Below are 15,946 nucleotides of genomic sequence, written 5' to 3'. Positions count from 1 at the left end.
ATTTCAAACAATGCTTGGCAGCTACTGTCAGTCACCATTAACTGGTGCATTCTCCATGCAACGCCTCTACCAATCAGAGTCCACTTGCCATCCAATTAGCACTCTCTTCTCATACAGTATAAAGTCGTTGCTTCCCCTGACATTGGTATTCTTGCAATTGTCCTAATGAGTGCAAGATGAAAAGCTTTGACAAAATGTCTTTTTTCAGCAGTACTCAAGTTCCGTCCTACCAAATGACTATTTAATGAGAAGTGTAAGAGAACATGCCAGGAGCAGCGCTAGGCATGCCTAAAAATGAGGTGCCAACTGGTGAAGCCATAGTACAGGACTAGTTGAATGCTAAAAGGCAGAAGCAAAATTTTATAGTTAGGGCTAGGTGATCCCACAACCAACGGATCAGGTAAAAGCTCTGAAGTTGTGAATGGTGGTGGACAACTAAACGGAGGAGGAAGCTCCACAAATATCCCCATCCACAAAAATGGCAGAGCCCAGCAGGTCAGTGCAAAAGACAAGACTGAAACACTTGTAACCATCTTGAGCCAGAAGTACCTAGAATGATGCATGAGGTCCCCACCATCACAGAGTCTAGTCTTGAATCAATTCAGTGCATTGAATCCAGGAAAGGCTATGGGTTCCAATGACATTCCAGTTGTCATCCAGAACCAGCCATACCCTTAGCCAACAAAGTGGAAAATTGCCCAGGTATGTCCTGTCCATAAAAAGCAAATCCAATCCAACCAATTACCACCCAATCAGCCTACTCTCACTCATCAGCAAAGTAATCAAAGGTGTTGTTAACAGTGCTATTAAATGGCATTTACACAGCAATAACTTGCTCACCGAAGCTCAGTTTGGGTTCCAGCAGAACCACTCGGCTTCAGAGCTCATTGTAGCCTTGATCAAGACCTGGGCAAAAGAACTAAACACCAGAGGCGTGGTGAGAGTGACTACCCTTGGCATTAAGGCAGCATTTGACCAAGTGTGGCATCAAGGAGCCCTAGCAAAATTCAAGTCGAGTGGAACCAGGGGGGACAAACTGTCCTCTGGTTGGAGTCTACCTAGTGGCAAGGGAAGATGGCTGTGGTTGTTGGAGGCCAATCATCTCAGTCCCAGGATATCATTGCAGGAGTTCCTCAGGGCAGTGAACTAGATCCTACCATCTTCAGCTGCTTCATCAATGACCTTTCCTCCATCATGAGGTCAGTTGAGTGGTTGTTTGCTGATCAGTTGTGCGGTTGTTTACTGATGATTGCACAATGTTAAGTTCAATTCGCAACTCCTCAGATACTAAGGCCTGTTCGCAGCAAGAACTGGGCAACATTCAGGCTTTGGTGATACATGGCAAATGACATTTATATTAGTCAAATGCCAAGCAATGACCATCCCCAACAAGAGACAGTCTACCCTCCTCTTGACATTCAATAGCAATACCATTGTTGCAGCCCCCACCATCAATATTCCAGAGAGGGGGGGGGTTACAATTGACCAGAAACTGAACTGGACCAGTCATATAAATACTGTGGCTACAAGAGCAGGCCAGAGGCTTGCAATTTTGCATCGAGTAATTCACCTTCTGACTCCACAAAGCCCTTCCGCCATCTACAAAGCACAAGTCAGGGGTGTGATGGAATGCTCCCTTCTTGCCTGGATGAGTGCAGCTCCAACACTCAAGAAGCTTGACACCGTCCAAGGCAAAATAACCCACTCTTCAGCATTCAGTCCTTTCACCACCAACGCATCAGTAGGTAAAAGCTCCTTCAACAGCACCTCCCAAAACCATGACTTCTATCATCTAGAATGATAAGGGCAGCATGTGCATGGGAAAAGCAATATGTACAGGTTCCCCTCCAAGTCATGCACCATCCTGACTTGGAAATATATCGCTGTACCTTCATCATCATTGGGTCAAAATCCCAGACCCCCTCCCGAACAACCCTAACATCACTGAATGTATCTACACCACATGGTCTGCAGCTATTCAAGGAAGAGGCTCACCATGAACCTCTCAAGGACAATTAATGATGGACAATAGATGCTGGCCTTGCCAGTGATGCCTACAACCCATGAAAGAAAGAAAACAAAACTGCTGTTGAAACCCTCATTAATGCATTTGTTCCCGGTACCTCCTAACGATTCCAATGTTCATGTAACCAGTCTCCCATTTTCCACCCTCAATAACCCTGAGCTCACCTCAAACTCTGCTGTTCATATTCTAATTTGCACCAAGCCCTGTTCACCCCTGTTTTTTTTTATTCAATGCTAGGATATGAGTGTTGCTGGCAAAGCCAGCATTTGTTGACAATCCCTAATTGCCTCTGAGAGGGTGCTGGTCGTGAGACAGTGGTGGTGAGCCACCATCTTGAACTGTTGCAGTCCATGTGGTGTAGGGAAACCTACAATGTTGTTTGGAAGGGTGTGTTCCAGGTTTTTTGACCCTGTGCTCACTGACCTGCATTGGCTCCGAGTCTGGCAACGCCTCAGTTTTGAAACTCTCATTCTCCCATCGCCTTGTCCCTGTCTATCTCTGTAATCTCCTCCACCCCTCCAACCCTCCCAAGATCTCTGCACTCCTTCAATTCTGGCTGCTTACAATCGCTTCATCATTGCCAACCTTGCTTTTAGCTTCATGGACTGTAAGCCCTGGAATTCAGCCCCCCCACCACTCCATCACCCTTAACTGAAGATCACCACCCCTCTACTCCTCTCATCTCCGTGAAGACACTCCTCAAAACCTACCTCTTTGGGCAAGCTTTTGGTCATGTGTCTTAACACCTTATGTGACTCAGTATCAAAATTTGTTTGATATTGCTCCTGTGAACCACTTTGAGCTATTTTACTACAGTAAAAGCACTATATAAATACGAGTTGTTGTTTAAAAAGTCAGTGATCCTCCTGTGCCTGGTGATACACAGAAAAATAGCAGAGCCACTAAGTTACAATAGGCCACAAATTGTACACTTCTGCTGTGAAATATTACAACCTGATCTTCAAAATCATTCATCATTAACTGTAAAATGATAGAGGGCATGAAAGCATCCCATTTTACGTTGAATAACACCTTGTGCTTATTTTCTTTTGAAACTGACCTCGGGCGACTTGTCTCAGTAGCTTTGTGGAGTTCTCTATTTGCTGTGATGTGTGCTGGCTCTTTCTGTGGTTTCTGCTTCTGAGTGCTGTCTTTCCGCTGCCTGATAGCTGCTCTTCCTGATGCGTGCTGCCGCCTAGTGCCGGGGCTGCTGCTGTCGTCTGGCTTTGCTTCCTGCCTCTGTGTGCTGCTTATCTGCCCTGTGCTCTTCTCCCTCCGCTGTATGCACCTAGCAGGCATGACACTTCAAGGTAAGCCTCCAGGTGTGTGATATTATTTTCCTCGCCACTTTAAAAGGGAACTGAAATCTAATGATGTGTTGAAAGGCTATGTAATTGGTTAGGAGTGTTAGTGTTGGGACAAAAATCAGGCAGTACTTGACGCCGGTAGGGGTAGATCACGTGTGGGCATGGAGTGGGTAACATGGTGAGGGGGGTGATGGTTCACACACAGGGAATGGGGCACATGTGGGGGTGTTGGGGACTGGGCAGATTGCATGTATACCAGGTGGTTAGTGCCAATTGGTGTTTTTGTGATAGTCTGTTTCTATGTCTGAGAAAGCAGCATTGTTGGAAGCAGAGTTATACAACAGCTGTGCAACTCTTTTAATCTATGTTATTATTATAAACAACAGGAACTTGTTGCAAATATAACTTTAGCTGGCTTCCGTGAACATGAAAGAGTATTGAGTCAAGAAGTACTTAAGGGTCAAATTTAATCAGTTGTTACTCATATTTACATATCAAGGACTCAATATAGTTTTCACACAAAGCTAACTTATCTTATGTATAGATTATTATATTAGTTGTATAGGGAATACAAGCAGAAGACCCAATTTTCCATATTAACATAACACAGTTTCATCTAATGCCTGTCAAGGTACGACAGTTTGATGTAGACGGTGTTTATTTGTGCCTCAACACTAGGGGGAGCACTTTTTGCACGTGTGCAGATGGAGAGTCCGTGCTTGTGACCTCACTGAAAATGACGCCTCAGGCAGCTGCCTGCATTAAAACTGCATTAAAACAGAAAAGGAAGCTCAACACCATTCTGGATCCTCCCTGTCGGCCCCAAGCCACTTCTCCCCTGCTCCCTCCTGCTTCACCAGTAGCCCCCACCGTTCCCCTCACCGGCTTCTCCCCTGGTCCCCTTGCCTCCCACCCTGCTTCCCCCCCTCCTTCCCTCTTCTCCTGCCACTCCCTTCTGCTCCGTTCACCATTTCACCACCCAGTTCCTCCCACTTCCTCTCGCCACTTCCTTCACCACTGGCTTGCTTCCGGAACAGATGGTGGGAAGTAGAAAGGGGAAGCGAGCCCATGGCGAGGGGTTGTGGATGAAGTGGGGAGGGAGTAGGGGGTGGGGAAGTGGCAAAGGGTGAGCAGACTTTCTATTATCCATTTCCTGTTTGTCAGGAGCAGGAGTTACAGTGATTGATATAAACTCTCCATTTTAAATGAGGTCCTTATAAAACATCCTGATTGACAGATGAAATAATGTGGACTCTAATTCAGCTCACATTCCAGCTCTTGAGTATTGGTGAAGGAAGACACAAGCTGTCGAAACATTTTGCCTTGTGCTCATCCTGTCCCGTTCTTCAGCAATACTCAAGTTCTGTACCACCAAATGACCATTCCCGCCCTATTTTCTTGTGACAGGTAATTGATTCACCCCAGGCTCAATGTTAAGATTCAAATGTCTGTAATGCCTGTTGTGTATCAGCATCCTCCCAGACACGAGCGGTGATGGACACAGAGCAAACAATCCATTTAGGTGGTGGGGGGGGAGTGGGGGCCCTTCATTTGGTGCATCTTTCCTGATGGCAGTGAAGGCCAACCCTTTAGAGGCCATTTCCACCACAAGTACTGCGCATGAAGCTACCAAATGACATTGTGGATTGTGTTTTCCGCATTGCTGCTTGTTGCTAAGCTGCTGTCACCACTGGTCATCGCTGACAGTGCACGCCAGCTCACAGGAGGTGGCGCCATTCCCTCTTTTGCCGGATAGTGACTCCCAGGTGCAATAATTGATGCCTAGAGCCTTCATGTCACACTTGCAAGCATCCTTGAAGCAGAAACTTGGGCGCCCTACTGATCGCCTGGCTTCGGCTACCTCACAATATAGAAGGTTCTTGGGTATGCAACCGTCTTCCATGCTTTAGACCTGCCCAATCCACTGAAAGTGCCTCTGCTTTATTCGTGCCAACACACTTGGGAGCTCTACCTTTGACAGGACTGTGGCATTCATGATTTTGTCCACTCAGTATATACCCATAATACGCCGCAGACAGCATCTACTAAAGTACACGGTATTCAATAGCATTGATAAACCTGTACAGTCAATGTCATTTCCATATCTTGTTGCCTAGGAGTATCCTTTATCACTTGTGCCTGTCCCCTACTGCAGGCTTAGCAATGAGCCACACAGTGAGGAGATTGCCTGAAGATCAGAAGTCAGTGGGGGTTGCAGTTCACATGAGATCCTCCTGCATAGATGTGGAGTTTTATAAGGTACTCTCCAATGAAGAAGTCCTGAATGCCATTTGACAGACTTGGTTTGAGCTCCTGAACCAGAGTCTGGGGAGAAGATTTAAAAGCAGGGATAGAAAGTGCATTTAGATTCTGTCCATAGTCAACTTTTGTGAAGAGCATCAGAGTGTTTCATTAAACCTGATGCACAGATGGAGAAAGCAGTGAAGGGTCTAAAATCTCTCCCTGGTTCTTGGAAAGTTATACCTAAAGTTCAAATACTATCAATCAATAGTCATTAAGAAGTTTTATTTTCTTGTTAGAATAAATTCAAGGATTTTAGGAGTCAGATTTTCTCTGCCCTTGGGGGGAGCAAAATCCTCCATATAACAGCTTATACCAGCCCTCTTAGAAGATAATATAAATGTGGCCCTTTTAATGGGATTGACTAGGTTCCATGTCTTAGCTGATGAGGACCTGTTAGTAATGACAAGCCACCAATCTGCCTTCTGTGTGACACACTAATTCAAATGTTTCCCATCTCTGCTACAGATCACAGCAATCATTGAGCTTCGGTGAGGCTTTTCTGACACTTTTACTCAAGTGTTGTCCTCTCTTTTAGCTGGTTTTCACTGTTCTGCTTTGTTTCAAGTATAAACCTCAAGGGCCAAGTTAAGTATTTAGATGAGAAAACTTGTGCCTCAGCCTCTTTCTAAGAACATTACCAGTATCGGAGGGACATGAACTTCTGAACCTCTGCCTGATAGAGGAAGGAAAATTTTCCTTTTGCTGATATCATAGCTTTTATACAAGCTCCAAACAGCAGAATTCATTTTTTCAAATTTCTCCTCTGATTTTGTGACTGTTTTGGTTCAGAGGGTCTGATGATACCTCACCCCAGTGAACACTCCTCTTAACGGCCACTTGGCTTATAGAGGCTCTCAGTGACTTGATCTGACTTCACCTGGCATCCATATTTTCTAGGAGGGGATTCACTCAATGACAAAACAGGAGTTAGGACACCAGCTTTTTATTGCCATCTGTATTGTAGCGGCACTGAGGCCAATTTTAGTGGCAAACAGCTATCCTGGCTGAGATCAGCGGACTCAGCATTGACCAGGGAGTCGAATGTGCTCTGTGAAAGGGAAAAGGTCTTGCATTTATGTAGTGATCTTCACAACCTCAAAATGTCTCAAAGTGCTTTATAGCCAGGGGCTGGGATTTGCCGGCCCCGTCATGGTGGGACCCGCCGTGGGAGATTCGGTGGCCCAGCCAAAAGTCCATTGACTTTCGGCAGGAGTGGACGGAACCCGCTGCAGGCAGGGCCAGAAAATCCCGCCAAAGTATTTTTGAAACAAAGTCACTGCTGTAGAAAAGTTGGCAACCGATTTGTACACAGCAAGCTCCCACAAACAGGAATGTGATAATGACCAGATGTATTCAAGAAAACCAGCTGGTGAAGGATTATACTGGAACCAATCTTTACTCAGTCTAACATTTATTTACAGAGTGAAACTTTACAAGCATATGCCTCCGAAGTCAGCCACACCCCAGTGTCTCTTTATAACCACTCAAGTGAAACCCCCAATTAATGCCCTCCACCTGTATATAATTAAACACAATTGATATACAATTAGCAAGATATTCTGTTTTAGCAATGTTGGTTGAGAGACAAATATTGGCCAGGTCACTGGAAATAACACCCCTGCTCTTCTACAGAATAGTGCCGTGGGAAATTTCACCTAAGAGTGCAGTTGGGCTCTCGGTTTAACATCTCCTCCACAAGACCAAACCTCTGACAGTGCAGCACTCCCTCAGCAGCACTGCAGTGTCTGTCTAGAATTTGCACTCAAGCCTCTGGAATGGGACTTAATGCCGCAAATTTCAGATTCTGGAAGGGTGCCACCCTTGGGGCTTTGGATGTTGGATCTAATGGACATTCAATGCAGCCAGCTTCACTATTAAATAAGTTAGCAACTCAATTTGGTAAATTTCTCCTAAAATAAATATGTATTGCAGTTGGATTTTGTATACTAAATCTCATTTAGGATAAGGAGGGGAAGTTTTCATTAGCTCAGTATGAGGAACACTTAAGCCTGAACACTGCTGTTGATCTCCTATTCTTCTCTACTTGGACTGACTCCATGTTCATCCTTCTCCTGCAGATCTACGCAACCAGCCATACAGACGAGCAGACGCCTTGAGGAAAAGCGTTCGGAAGAGAATGGACGAACAGAATCTTCGTGTAACCGGAGAAGTCTCGTTATAACCAGTTGTCTGAGCTGTCGGGGGGAGGGGGGTGTGTCAGGTAAATAACTGGGTGAACAAACAGGCACCAGATGGGAACTTGCAGCCATAGCTCTGTACCATGCAGTAACCCCAGTTTAGTAACAGACCCCTTTTGCAAACACAACATGATTCAATCGCTTGACTTAGATAATTAACCAGTCAAAGTGGCTGTGGCGGCCCAAGGTCGGGGAGGGAGGATATAAGATTCCAAACACAGCTGAAGTAATAAAGGCTCAGAATTCTTTAAACTTACGGGGAACTGGAAGGGGAAGGTATGACTGTCATCCTTTGCCCTTGGTGAAGGGACCCCACACCCACTCCCCCAACAGCACAATGCCCCACTGGGGTGCTCTTGGTTAATGACTGAAAGCAGAACTGGAATTGTTTCTTGGTTAGCTGGTGTAATTTACATACCTGCACTGCTTTAGCCACCTTGCTTTGCGTATTCTGCATTTAAGACTACTGGGGCAGAAATTAAAACCTGCCTGGAAATTATCAGGATTATTTTCACTGATACACGGACAATCAAAAGGAGACTAAAAATCGAATTCAGGGTACAGGATCAGCTGAACTCTGTGACATTAAGATGTGAACATTTTCCAATTTGCAGAGATCACTCTAATTCAAGGAATTTATTAATAGAGATTCAGTTGCCGATGGGGTAATTGATCCCCAATTATTGAACGACACAGAACTGTATTTGGCTATGCTAATTATGAATTAGCCATAAAAATAACTGTAATTATATCATCTTTTTTCAAAGTCGTCTAATGCCATGAATAATGAGAGCATATAGGATTGGATTATCTGTTGTGCAGTCTTGTGGGTTGACCATGGGGTGCTTCACCCAGGTTTAGAAAGCTTATGCTATGTAGAATTTGGGCTTTAATATGTCACTGAAATTCAGGCTTCCGCAAGCCTAGCACTCATTTGGAAGGGCGACTCAGCACTTGCCCATTCCATACGTGGATCAGTGGCCCTTGGATCTCAGTGCAAGAGTAGTTCTTTCACATTTAGTTCCAGATTAAAGCTAAAAAGAGGTTTTTAAGATGGGGGCATCAAGGCTTTCCTGAAGGCCATTTGCATGAAGTCACCACCAAGGCACAGAACTGAGCCACACAGTTCTGTTCCTGGTCTGTGCTGAAACCAGAGCCCGATTTTAATTCCGTGCAAGTGAAGGGGTTTTGAGCGAGTTAAAATCTTACCCCCCTGATTCCTGCTCTGGCTGAGATCAGAGCTAGAGCAGAAATCCAAAATTGCAAGTGGTTTCCACAGACCCTGGGCTAGGGAGAAGGAAATTCCGCCTATTCCCAGTTCTGATTGAAATTTCGGAGTCTAGGGGAGAAAATTGGCTAAACTAACATGAGCTGTTACACAGAATTGGAGTCAGCAGCCCTGAATTCCATGAGTTCCTTTGCAATAAAGCCCTGGGGATACGACTATTTGCATTGTCTCCTGGGATGCTCCATCGGTCTTTTCCAAGAGTTATGGCGGGAGATCAAGGGAACCTGCCCTAAATTTCGGGGTCTCCACAGTCAAAACTGTCAGATTCCTGGTGCATCTTCTCGGGTACTCATTAAGATACACAACCCAATCACTTTACAACGGTGATAAACACATCTTCTTAAAAGTCACTCAGTTCCTGATACCCAACACAAGCACCAACCATTGGAAAAAAACTGTTTTTACATTTCGTTATTATTGTATTTTTTTTTACTTTTTACGAGGGATTTATCAGAAGTAGATTGCACTTGGAAATCTCAATTGTGGCATTATTTCTTGCGGGAGTAATTCCACTTGTTACAACCATTACAGATCAGTGTAAATCCTTTTCTAGTTGTACATGAGGTTGTAAATCTTTCTTCTAAATTATCATTAAATATTCAACACAGTTTCATTCACATCCACACAACCTGTTTCAATGTAACTAAAGGAGGATCAACAAAGGGATTAGAAGCGTAACTGTGCATTTGATTTGCCTCCACACTGCCAGGCTGTGTGAGCTTCAGACCAAAAGGGAACGTGTTTCCGCCCGGTATATGTGGCACTGAGACAGACTGAGTGCACTCAAAGCAATGGGAACTGGATCGTGCGGCTAAGTTGGTATCCCTGCAATCCTAATGACTGTTTTGAGCTGGATCAAATGAAGGGGTGTTCGATTTTGTCCAATAATATTCCTGTGAAAAGCCTTGGGAGATTTTGCTATGTTAAGAATGCTCTATAAATGCAAGTTGGTGTTTTCAAGTGAATCAAACTGCAACTCTTCGTAGAGTGTAGCCAAAAAAGAAATGATGTGACCGGAGTTGATTAAACCAAAGTGGAGAGATTGCACCTTTGGAGACGGACTATTGGTAATTGATGCATATCCAGACTGTTCTAATAAGCCACTGCATATCCATATGCAATAGTTGTATCATGGATTCAACAGCAAAGCTGGAAGTAGTATGAATTCATTCTGACAGGTTTCCAGTGGTGTTAAACTAAGTCTGTACCTGTGGCCTTCCTTTTGTTAATGCACGTGGGTGCAATATGTAGCCTGGTACCTACCCACCTGGTTTGAGCACTGCCCTGTAGATGTTTTTACAAACGCCAGTGAGGTAAGGCTGAGGGAGGATCTGGCACAAGAAAACTGAGCTGAGTTTAAAATGGAGAGAGTGAAGTAAACCTAAGGGTATGGAGAGAATGAGGAGGCTGAGGTAGAGTAGGTAAAAATGATTTGGTTGATATAGACTAGATGGTGTGTGATTAAAGTATTTGTGTAGGACATCTCTGCTATTGGCATGTGGCCTCTCTAAGTGGAAGTACAGGTTGCAGAGTCAACCCAATGGTATTACAGCCTAATCACTGACCGGTACTCGTTCTAGTGAGGGTCCAAGTCAGGAGCAGAGCGTCACCAAATCACTTCTCCAGTTTGAGGAGAAAGTCCGTGCAAATAAAAAGATAATGGAAACAAAAAAGCTGCTGCATGTCACACAGAAGAGAGTGGGAGGGTTGGAGCTTTGTTGAGGAGTAAGAGGGACCTAGGCTGAGTGAGCTGTAGCTGAGTTGAATTGAAGGTGCTATGCAACAAAATATTGATGTTGGTGATTATGTTGACATTGGATGGTCACCCTACCCAAGATGCCTGTTGTTTGGTAAAGAAAGAACAGTCAAGTCATTGCTGTATTTAACATGAACTGCCATGAAACTTCTGAACCACATATAGGCCCACAGTGCTTTAATTTAGGGAAAAGATCAGTTTGCATTGGTGGTATGGCTTATTAACAGGATCCATTTTTCTCTGTGGCAGGACTTGAATTAGTGGTGTGGCTTATATGTAAGGCAAATCTATATACAAGTCAATGTGATATTTTATAACTCACTTTGTAAATATTTTGTGTCATAGGAAGTCAATTACGGTATTCTGAAGCAGAAAGATGTCTCTGCCATAGTCCATGCGATCTGGTACAAAAGCAAAATACTGTTGATGCTGGAAATTTGAAATAAAAACAGAAAATGCTAGAAACACTCCAGGTCAGGCAACATCTGGAGAGAGAAGCAGAGTTAACGTTTCAGGTCTGTGATCTTTCACCCGAACTAAGAGGCAAGGTCACAGATCTGAGGCGTTAATTCTGTTTCTCTCTGCGAAGATGCTGACTGGCTTACAGGGTATTTCCAGCATTTTCTGTTTGTATTCCATGAGACCTGGTGGTTAGTTGATCCTGACAGCTCTGAGCAGGCACTGCTTTGCTGCCCATCAGTCCTATTGCCCTGAGTGACTGACATAACTAAGTCGGGCCTACGTTGGTCTTAGCTATGTTTGAGCACAGAACTTCTACGCCACTGTTTTTTTTTTGTTGTTGCATCTTTTCATATTCAGAGAAAATTCCCCACGTGCCGAACCCTATTCAAAACCCAAAGTGTAAACTTAACTGAAAAGAAGCGTGTACAAATAGATTGTAAAAGAAATGCATACATATATTTCAAAGATTATAAAAGAACGTGAATGGATAATTTTTTTATGCACTAATAATAAATGGCTGTATTTCAAGGAAAGCTTTGCTTTGCGGTCAATGGGATTATTTAATATCGCAGGAAGGGTTTACTTGTTGTTCACAACTTTGTTTTTAAAAAAATCTTCCCTAGCATTTTGAACAAATATAAATGATTTCTTGTTGAAAGCACTAGATCAAAAATAATCCTTTGTTTCAGGACCTGGAAATTGTATTTTTAAAAACGTGTTAAGATAGAATGAATAGCACAGAAACAGGCCTTTTGGCCCAGCTAATCCATGATGGTGTTTGTCCTCCACATGAGCCTTCTCCAACCCTATTTCACTTCAACAATCACCATATCCTTCTATTTTTATTCATGTTTCTCTGCCTTTTCCTTAAATGAGTCTATGCCTTAATTGCTCCTAGTTCCACATTCTGGGTAAAGCAGCTTCTCCTGAATTCCCTATTGGACTTATTAGTGACTATCTTACGTTGAAGGCCCCTAATTCTGGTCTGGGCGCCCCCCAAGTGGGAACATCTCACCTACCCTTTCAAAATCTTAAAGATATCAAGCCTTCTCTTTTCCCTAGAAAAGAGCCCCAGCCTGTGATTGTTCCTGTTAAGTGTAGCCCCTCTTTTCTGATATTGTCTTGTAAATCTTTCTTGCATCTTCTCTCGTCCCTTTATTTCCTTTTTACAATATGGCGAGAGTATACCAAGTGTGGTTCAACCACGATTCTATATACGTTTAGCATCGCTTCTCTGGTTTTATATTTTGCCCGTCTGGAAATGATAAAAGTGATAAAAGCAAAATACTGTGGATGCTGGAAATCTAGAACTAAAACAAAAATACCTGGAAAAACTCAGCAGGTCTGACAGCATCTGCGGAGAGGGATACAGTTGACGTTTCGAGTCCGTATGACCCTTCATCAGAACAGTTAATGGACGCCAGTGCTTTATTTAGCATTTTTTAAATGGCCTTATTAACCTGTGTTGCTACTTGTAGTGATTTGTGCATCCGTACTCCCAGATCCATCTGCTCCTTGACCCCACTTCAACTTATTTTCTAAGGTGCCTGTGTCCTTCCCTGTTCTTCCTGTCAAAATGCACCACCTCACAGTTCACAATATTGATTGTTTTTTTGGCCAATACGCATCCATTCTGCAAATTTAATTATTGTCATATATTTTATCGCAGCCTTCCTCTGTATTAACTTTACCACCAAATTCAATGTGTCAGCAAATTTTGAGGTTGTACTTCTGCTTCCTGAGTCCAAATTGTTCATGTAAGTGGAGAAGAGTGGTGATCCAGCATTGATCCTTGTGGGAACAACACTTCCTGCCTTTTGAGGATCTACTCAACCCCGACTCTCTATTTTCTGTTTTGTTGTTTGCTGTCCATTATGCTATTGACGCCACATGCACTGACCATAGTTATGAGTCTGCTTTCAGGCACTTTATGTTTACACATGATCATTTAGTTACTGATTATGAATCAGATTCTCAAATAGTCATTCCAGCTTATTTGATGAAAAATGCAATATGAACTTTTCTAATTAGCAAAGTGACTGGAGGAGGTTTCTGTACCCATGATTACAAAGCAGTTTTGGGTGATTCAAAACTACTTTTTTTTTTCCCTCGTCCTTTTAACAGCTTGTATAGGGTTTTAATTTTGTCTGCTGGTTCGCAGACTGAAGCATTCGAGTAGAATTATTTTGTGCTATTTTAAAGCAGTATTTGCTAGTTGGGATGGTGCACAAAAGAATTGTACATGAACATAGCAATCAGTGTATTCCCAGGGTTTAATTAAGTCTCTTTAATCATTAATGACGACCTGCAGTTTCCTTTGCATTTGCCCACAGATACGTGTGTAGATGAATAATGTAGTGTAAAAGGTCATGGCATTTCAAGTGTTTATGAGTTAAGAGCAAAATTACAATAGGCCTGAGACCCCTCAATCATTTATACCCATCCTTCAAACCCTCCATCAGGACAAATCTCTTTCCACGCCCTTGACTCTTATGCTAGCATCCTCCAATTGTGCTTGCTCAGGACCCTCAAAACTGCTGAGAAATCATCAGCTGGCACATGCAAGAATTATTTTTCCCATCTCTTAATTGCAGAGTTTTTCTTCTATTTGTTCTCACTGAGATCCATTTGGTATTTTCACTTTGTTTCAATGCATTTTGATGGCAGCTGCATTAAAATTTGAAAAGCTTCTCCAATTGCAGGTTCTTAAACAAGGTGTGCCTAATGTGCGTGAAATGAGTTTTAACTTAAGTTTTAAGGCTCAAGAAATACACTGGCCCGGGTTTGCCATTTCCTTGGGAACCAATTATCCTCACTTCGAGTTATGCTCATTTCGAGTTTCAGCATGTTCTAGTGAAATTGGAAAGGTGCTTAGGCATTTTTTGACATCGACAAAATGGACGCAACACCGGATGCGTATTTGAGTCTAATTTCCAGGTTGCATCTACAGAGGAGGCTCCAGATTCGCATTTAAGAATTGTCCAGAGTATTTGGACCAATGAGTGTTTTCGATTTGGTGACAACTAGAGCACCAACTCTCGAATATGCAATTGCCAGAAAATGATGACACATTTCTTTTCAGAACAGATGTGGAGTTATAATTGGTGTTGACACAAGGTTATCATTGTGGTTACAAGTCAAACCATTCTCTGAAAGTGGCAAAGTGATGTTGTAAGATATTCGTTTATGAACTGAGTGTGTTTGTTTCAATTTGGCATTGCCATCAAAGTTGCAGAAAATGGACTTTCATAGACATGAAGCACTGGCTAACATTCGCAGAGTTTAATTTCTAGATCACTGAGTTGAGGAGGGGATGTACAGTAATGTGGGATTTTATCAGAAACAGGATTACAAATGATCCAATAATAAAGGGAAATACATAAATACATAGTAGGTTATTAAGTGCCTGAAAGATGGATTAAAGTGTTTGATGGGAGCCTTCCTCCAAAGTGAAATTACATCTAAAACATTAAGCTATTATCCCCTGGTATACCAGCTATATATTTCCAGATTCCACAGCTTTGAGGTCTATTTTGAGACTTCACAAACTGTGATTTAAATATGAACATAGATCAAAGGTTTAAAAAAAACAACAAAAGGAACATATTAATTCAAGGCTGAAATGGAGATTTTTGCATTAGCGTTTGATGTCAAATGAATGACGGATTTGATTTAGCTTCACTTTTTTACCCAAATAATGTTCCATGTTTGTGGCCCTTCTAATTCTCTTTCTCAGAGCCTTGTTCACATATGGTGGGATTGAATCCCTTCAACATTATTTAAGCTGATAGATCTCTCAGCATCTCGAGTATTAAATACACTGTCGTGACCAACACACCGTTACTTAAACTTGAAGAAATCCACTCATTCTGGTCTAATATCATTATACTTTTCTACATTTTTATTCTGAGAACTAATTATGTTTTAATGCCAATTACAGGGACAATATTCTGTTTACTACTGGGCAGTTTTTCAAAAACATTAAAATCATATCTTTATTTGCTTTGTCAGCCATGACTCAGTTGGTAGCACTCTCACTCTGTGTCAAAAGGTTGTGGATTCAAGTCCTACTCCAGGATTTGAGCACAAAAATCACGGTTGGCACTACAGTGCAGTACTGAGGGAGTGCTGCACTACAGGAGCTGCCGTTTTTCAGATAGGAAGTTAAACCCCATCTGCCTTCTCAGATGGCAAGATCCTATGGCACTGTTTCGAAGAAGAGCAGGGGAGTTATCCCTGGTTGTCCTGGCCAATATTTATTCCCTCAATCAACATCACAAAAACAAATTATCTGGTCATTACCACATTGCTGTTTGTGGGGGTTGCTGTGCTCAAATTGGGTGCCACATTTCCTACATAGCAACAGTGACTACACTGCAAAAGTACTTCATTGGCTTTTTGGTGCTTTGAGATACCCTGTGGTTGTGAAAGGTGCTGTGTGGGTCAAAAACAGGCAAGGAAACCTCTTGCTGATTACCACCTACCACCACTACATCACCCCCAACCCACCTCAGCTGATGAATCAGTATTTCTCCATGTTGAATACCAATTGGAAGAAGCACTGAGGGTGGCAAGGTCACAGATTGTACTCTGGGTGGGGAGCTT

At 42.9% G+C, this 15,946-nt stretch overlaps 1 protein-coding gene across 3 annotated transcripts in view; it reads left to right on the top strand.

Annotated features, from left to right (window-relative positions):
• Positions 1 to 11,874, top strand: part of LOC144668050 (formin-like protein 1) — a 280,427-nt gene extending 268,553 nt beyond the window's left edge. For all 3 annotated transcript variants that reach the window (XM_078529803.1, XM_078529804.1, XM_078529802.1), the window contains one exon: positions 7,716 to 11,874. In XM_078529803.1, the coding sequence (XP_078385929.1) occupies positions 7,716 to 7,819 (104 nt within the window). In that variant the 3' untranslated portion in view covers positions 7,820 to 11,874. The remainder of the gene's footprint in view (positions 1 to 7,715) is intronic.
• The last annotated feature ends 4,072 nt before the right edge of the window (positions 11,875 to 15,946 follow it).

This window comes from Cetorhinus maximus, chromosome 25, assembly GCF_964194155.1.
Source record: "Cetorhinus maximus chromosome 25, sCetMax3.hap1.1, whole genome shotgun sequence".
NCBI classification, from domain to species: domain Eukaryota; kingdom Metazoa; phylum Chordata; class Chondrichthyes; order Lamniformes; family Cetorhinidae; genus Cetorhinus; species Cetorhinus maximus.
The sequence above is the reverse complement of the archived record's forward strand: the minus strand, read 5'-3'. Positions and strand labels throughout refer to the sequence as shown.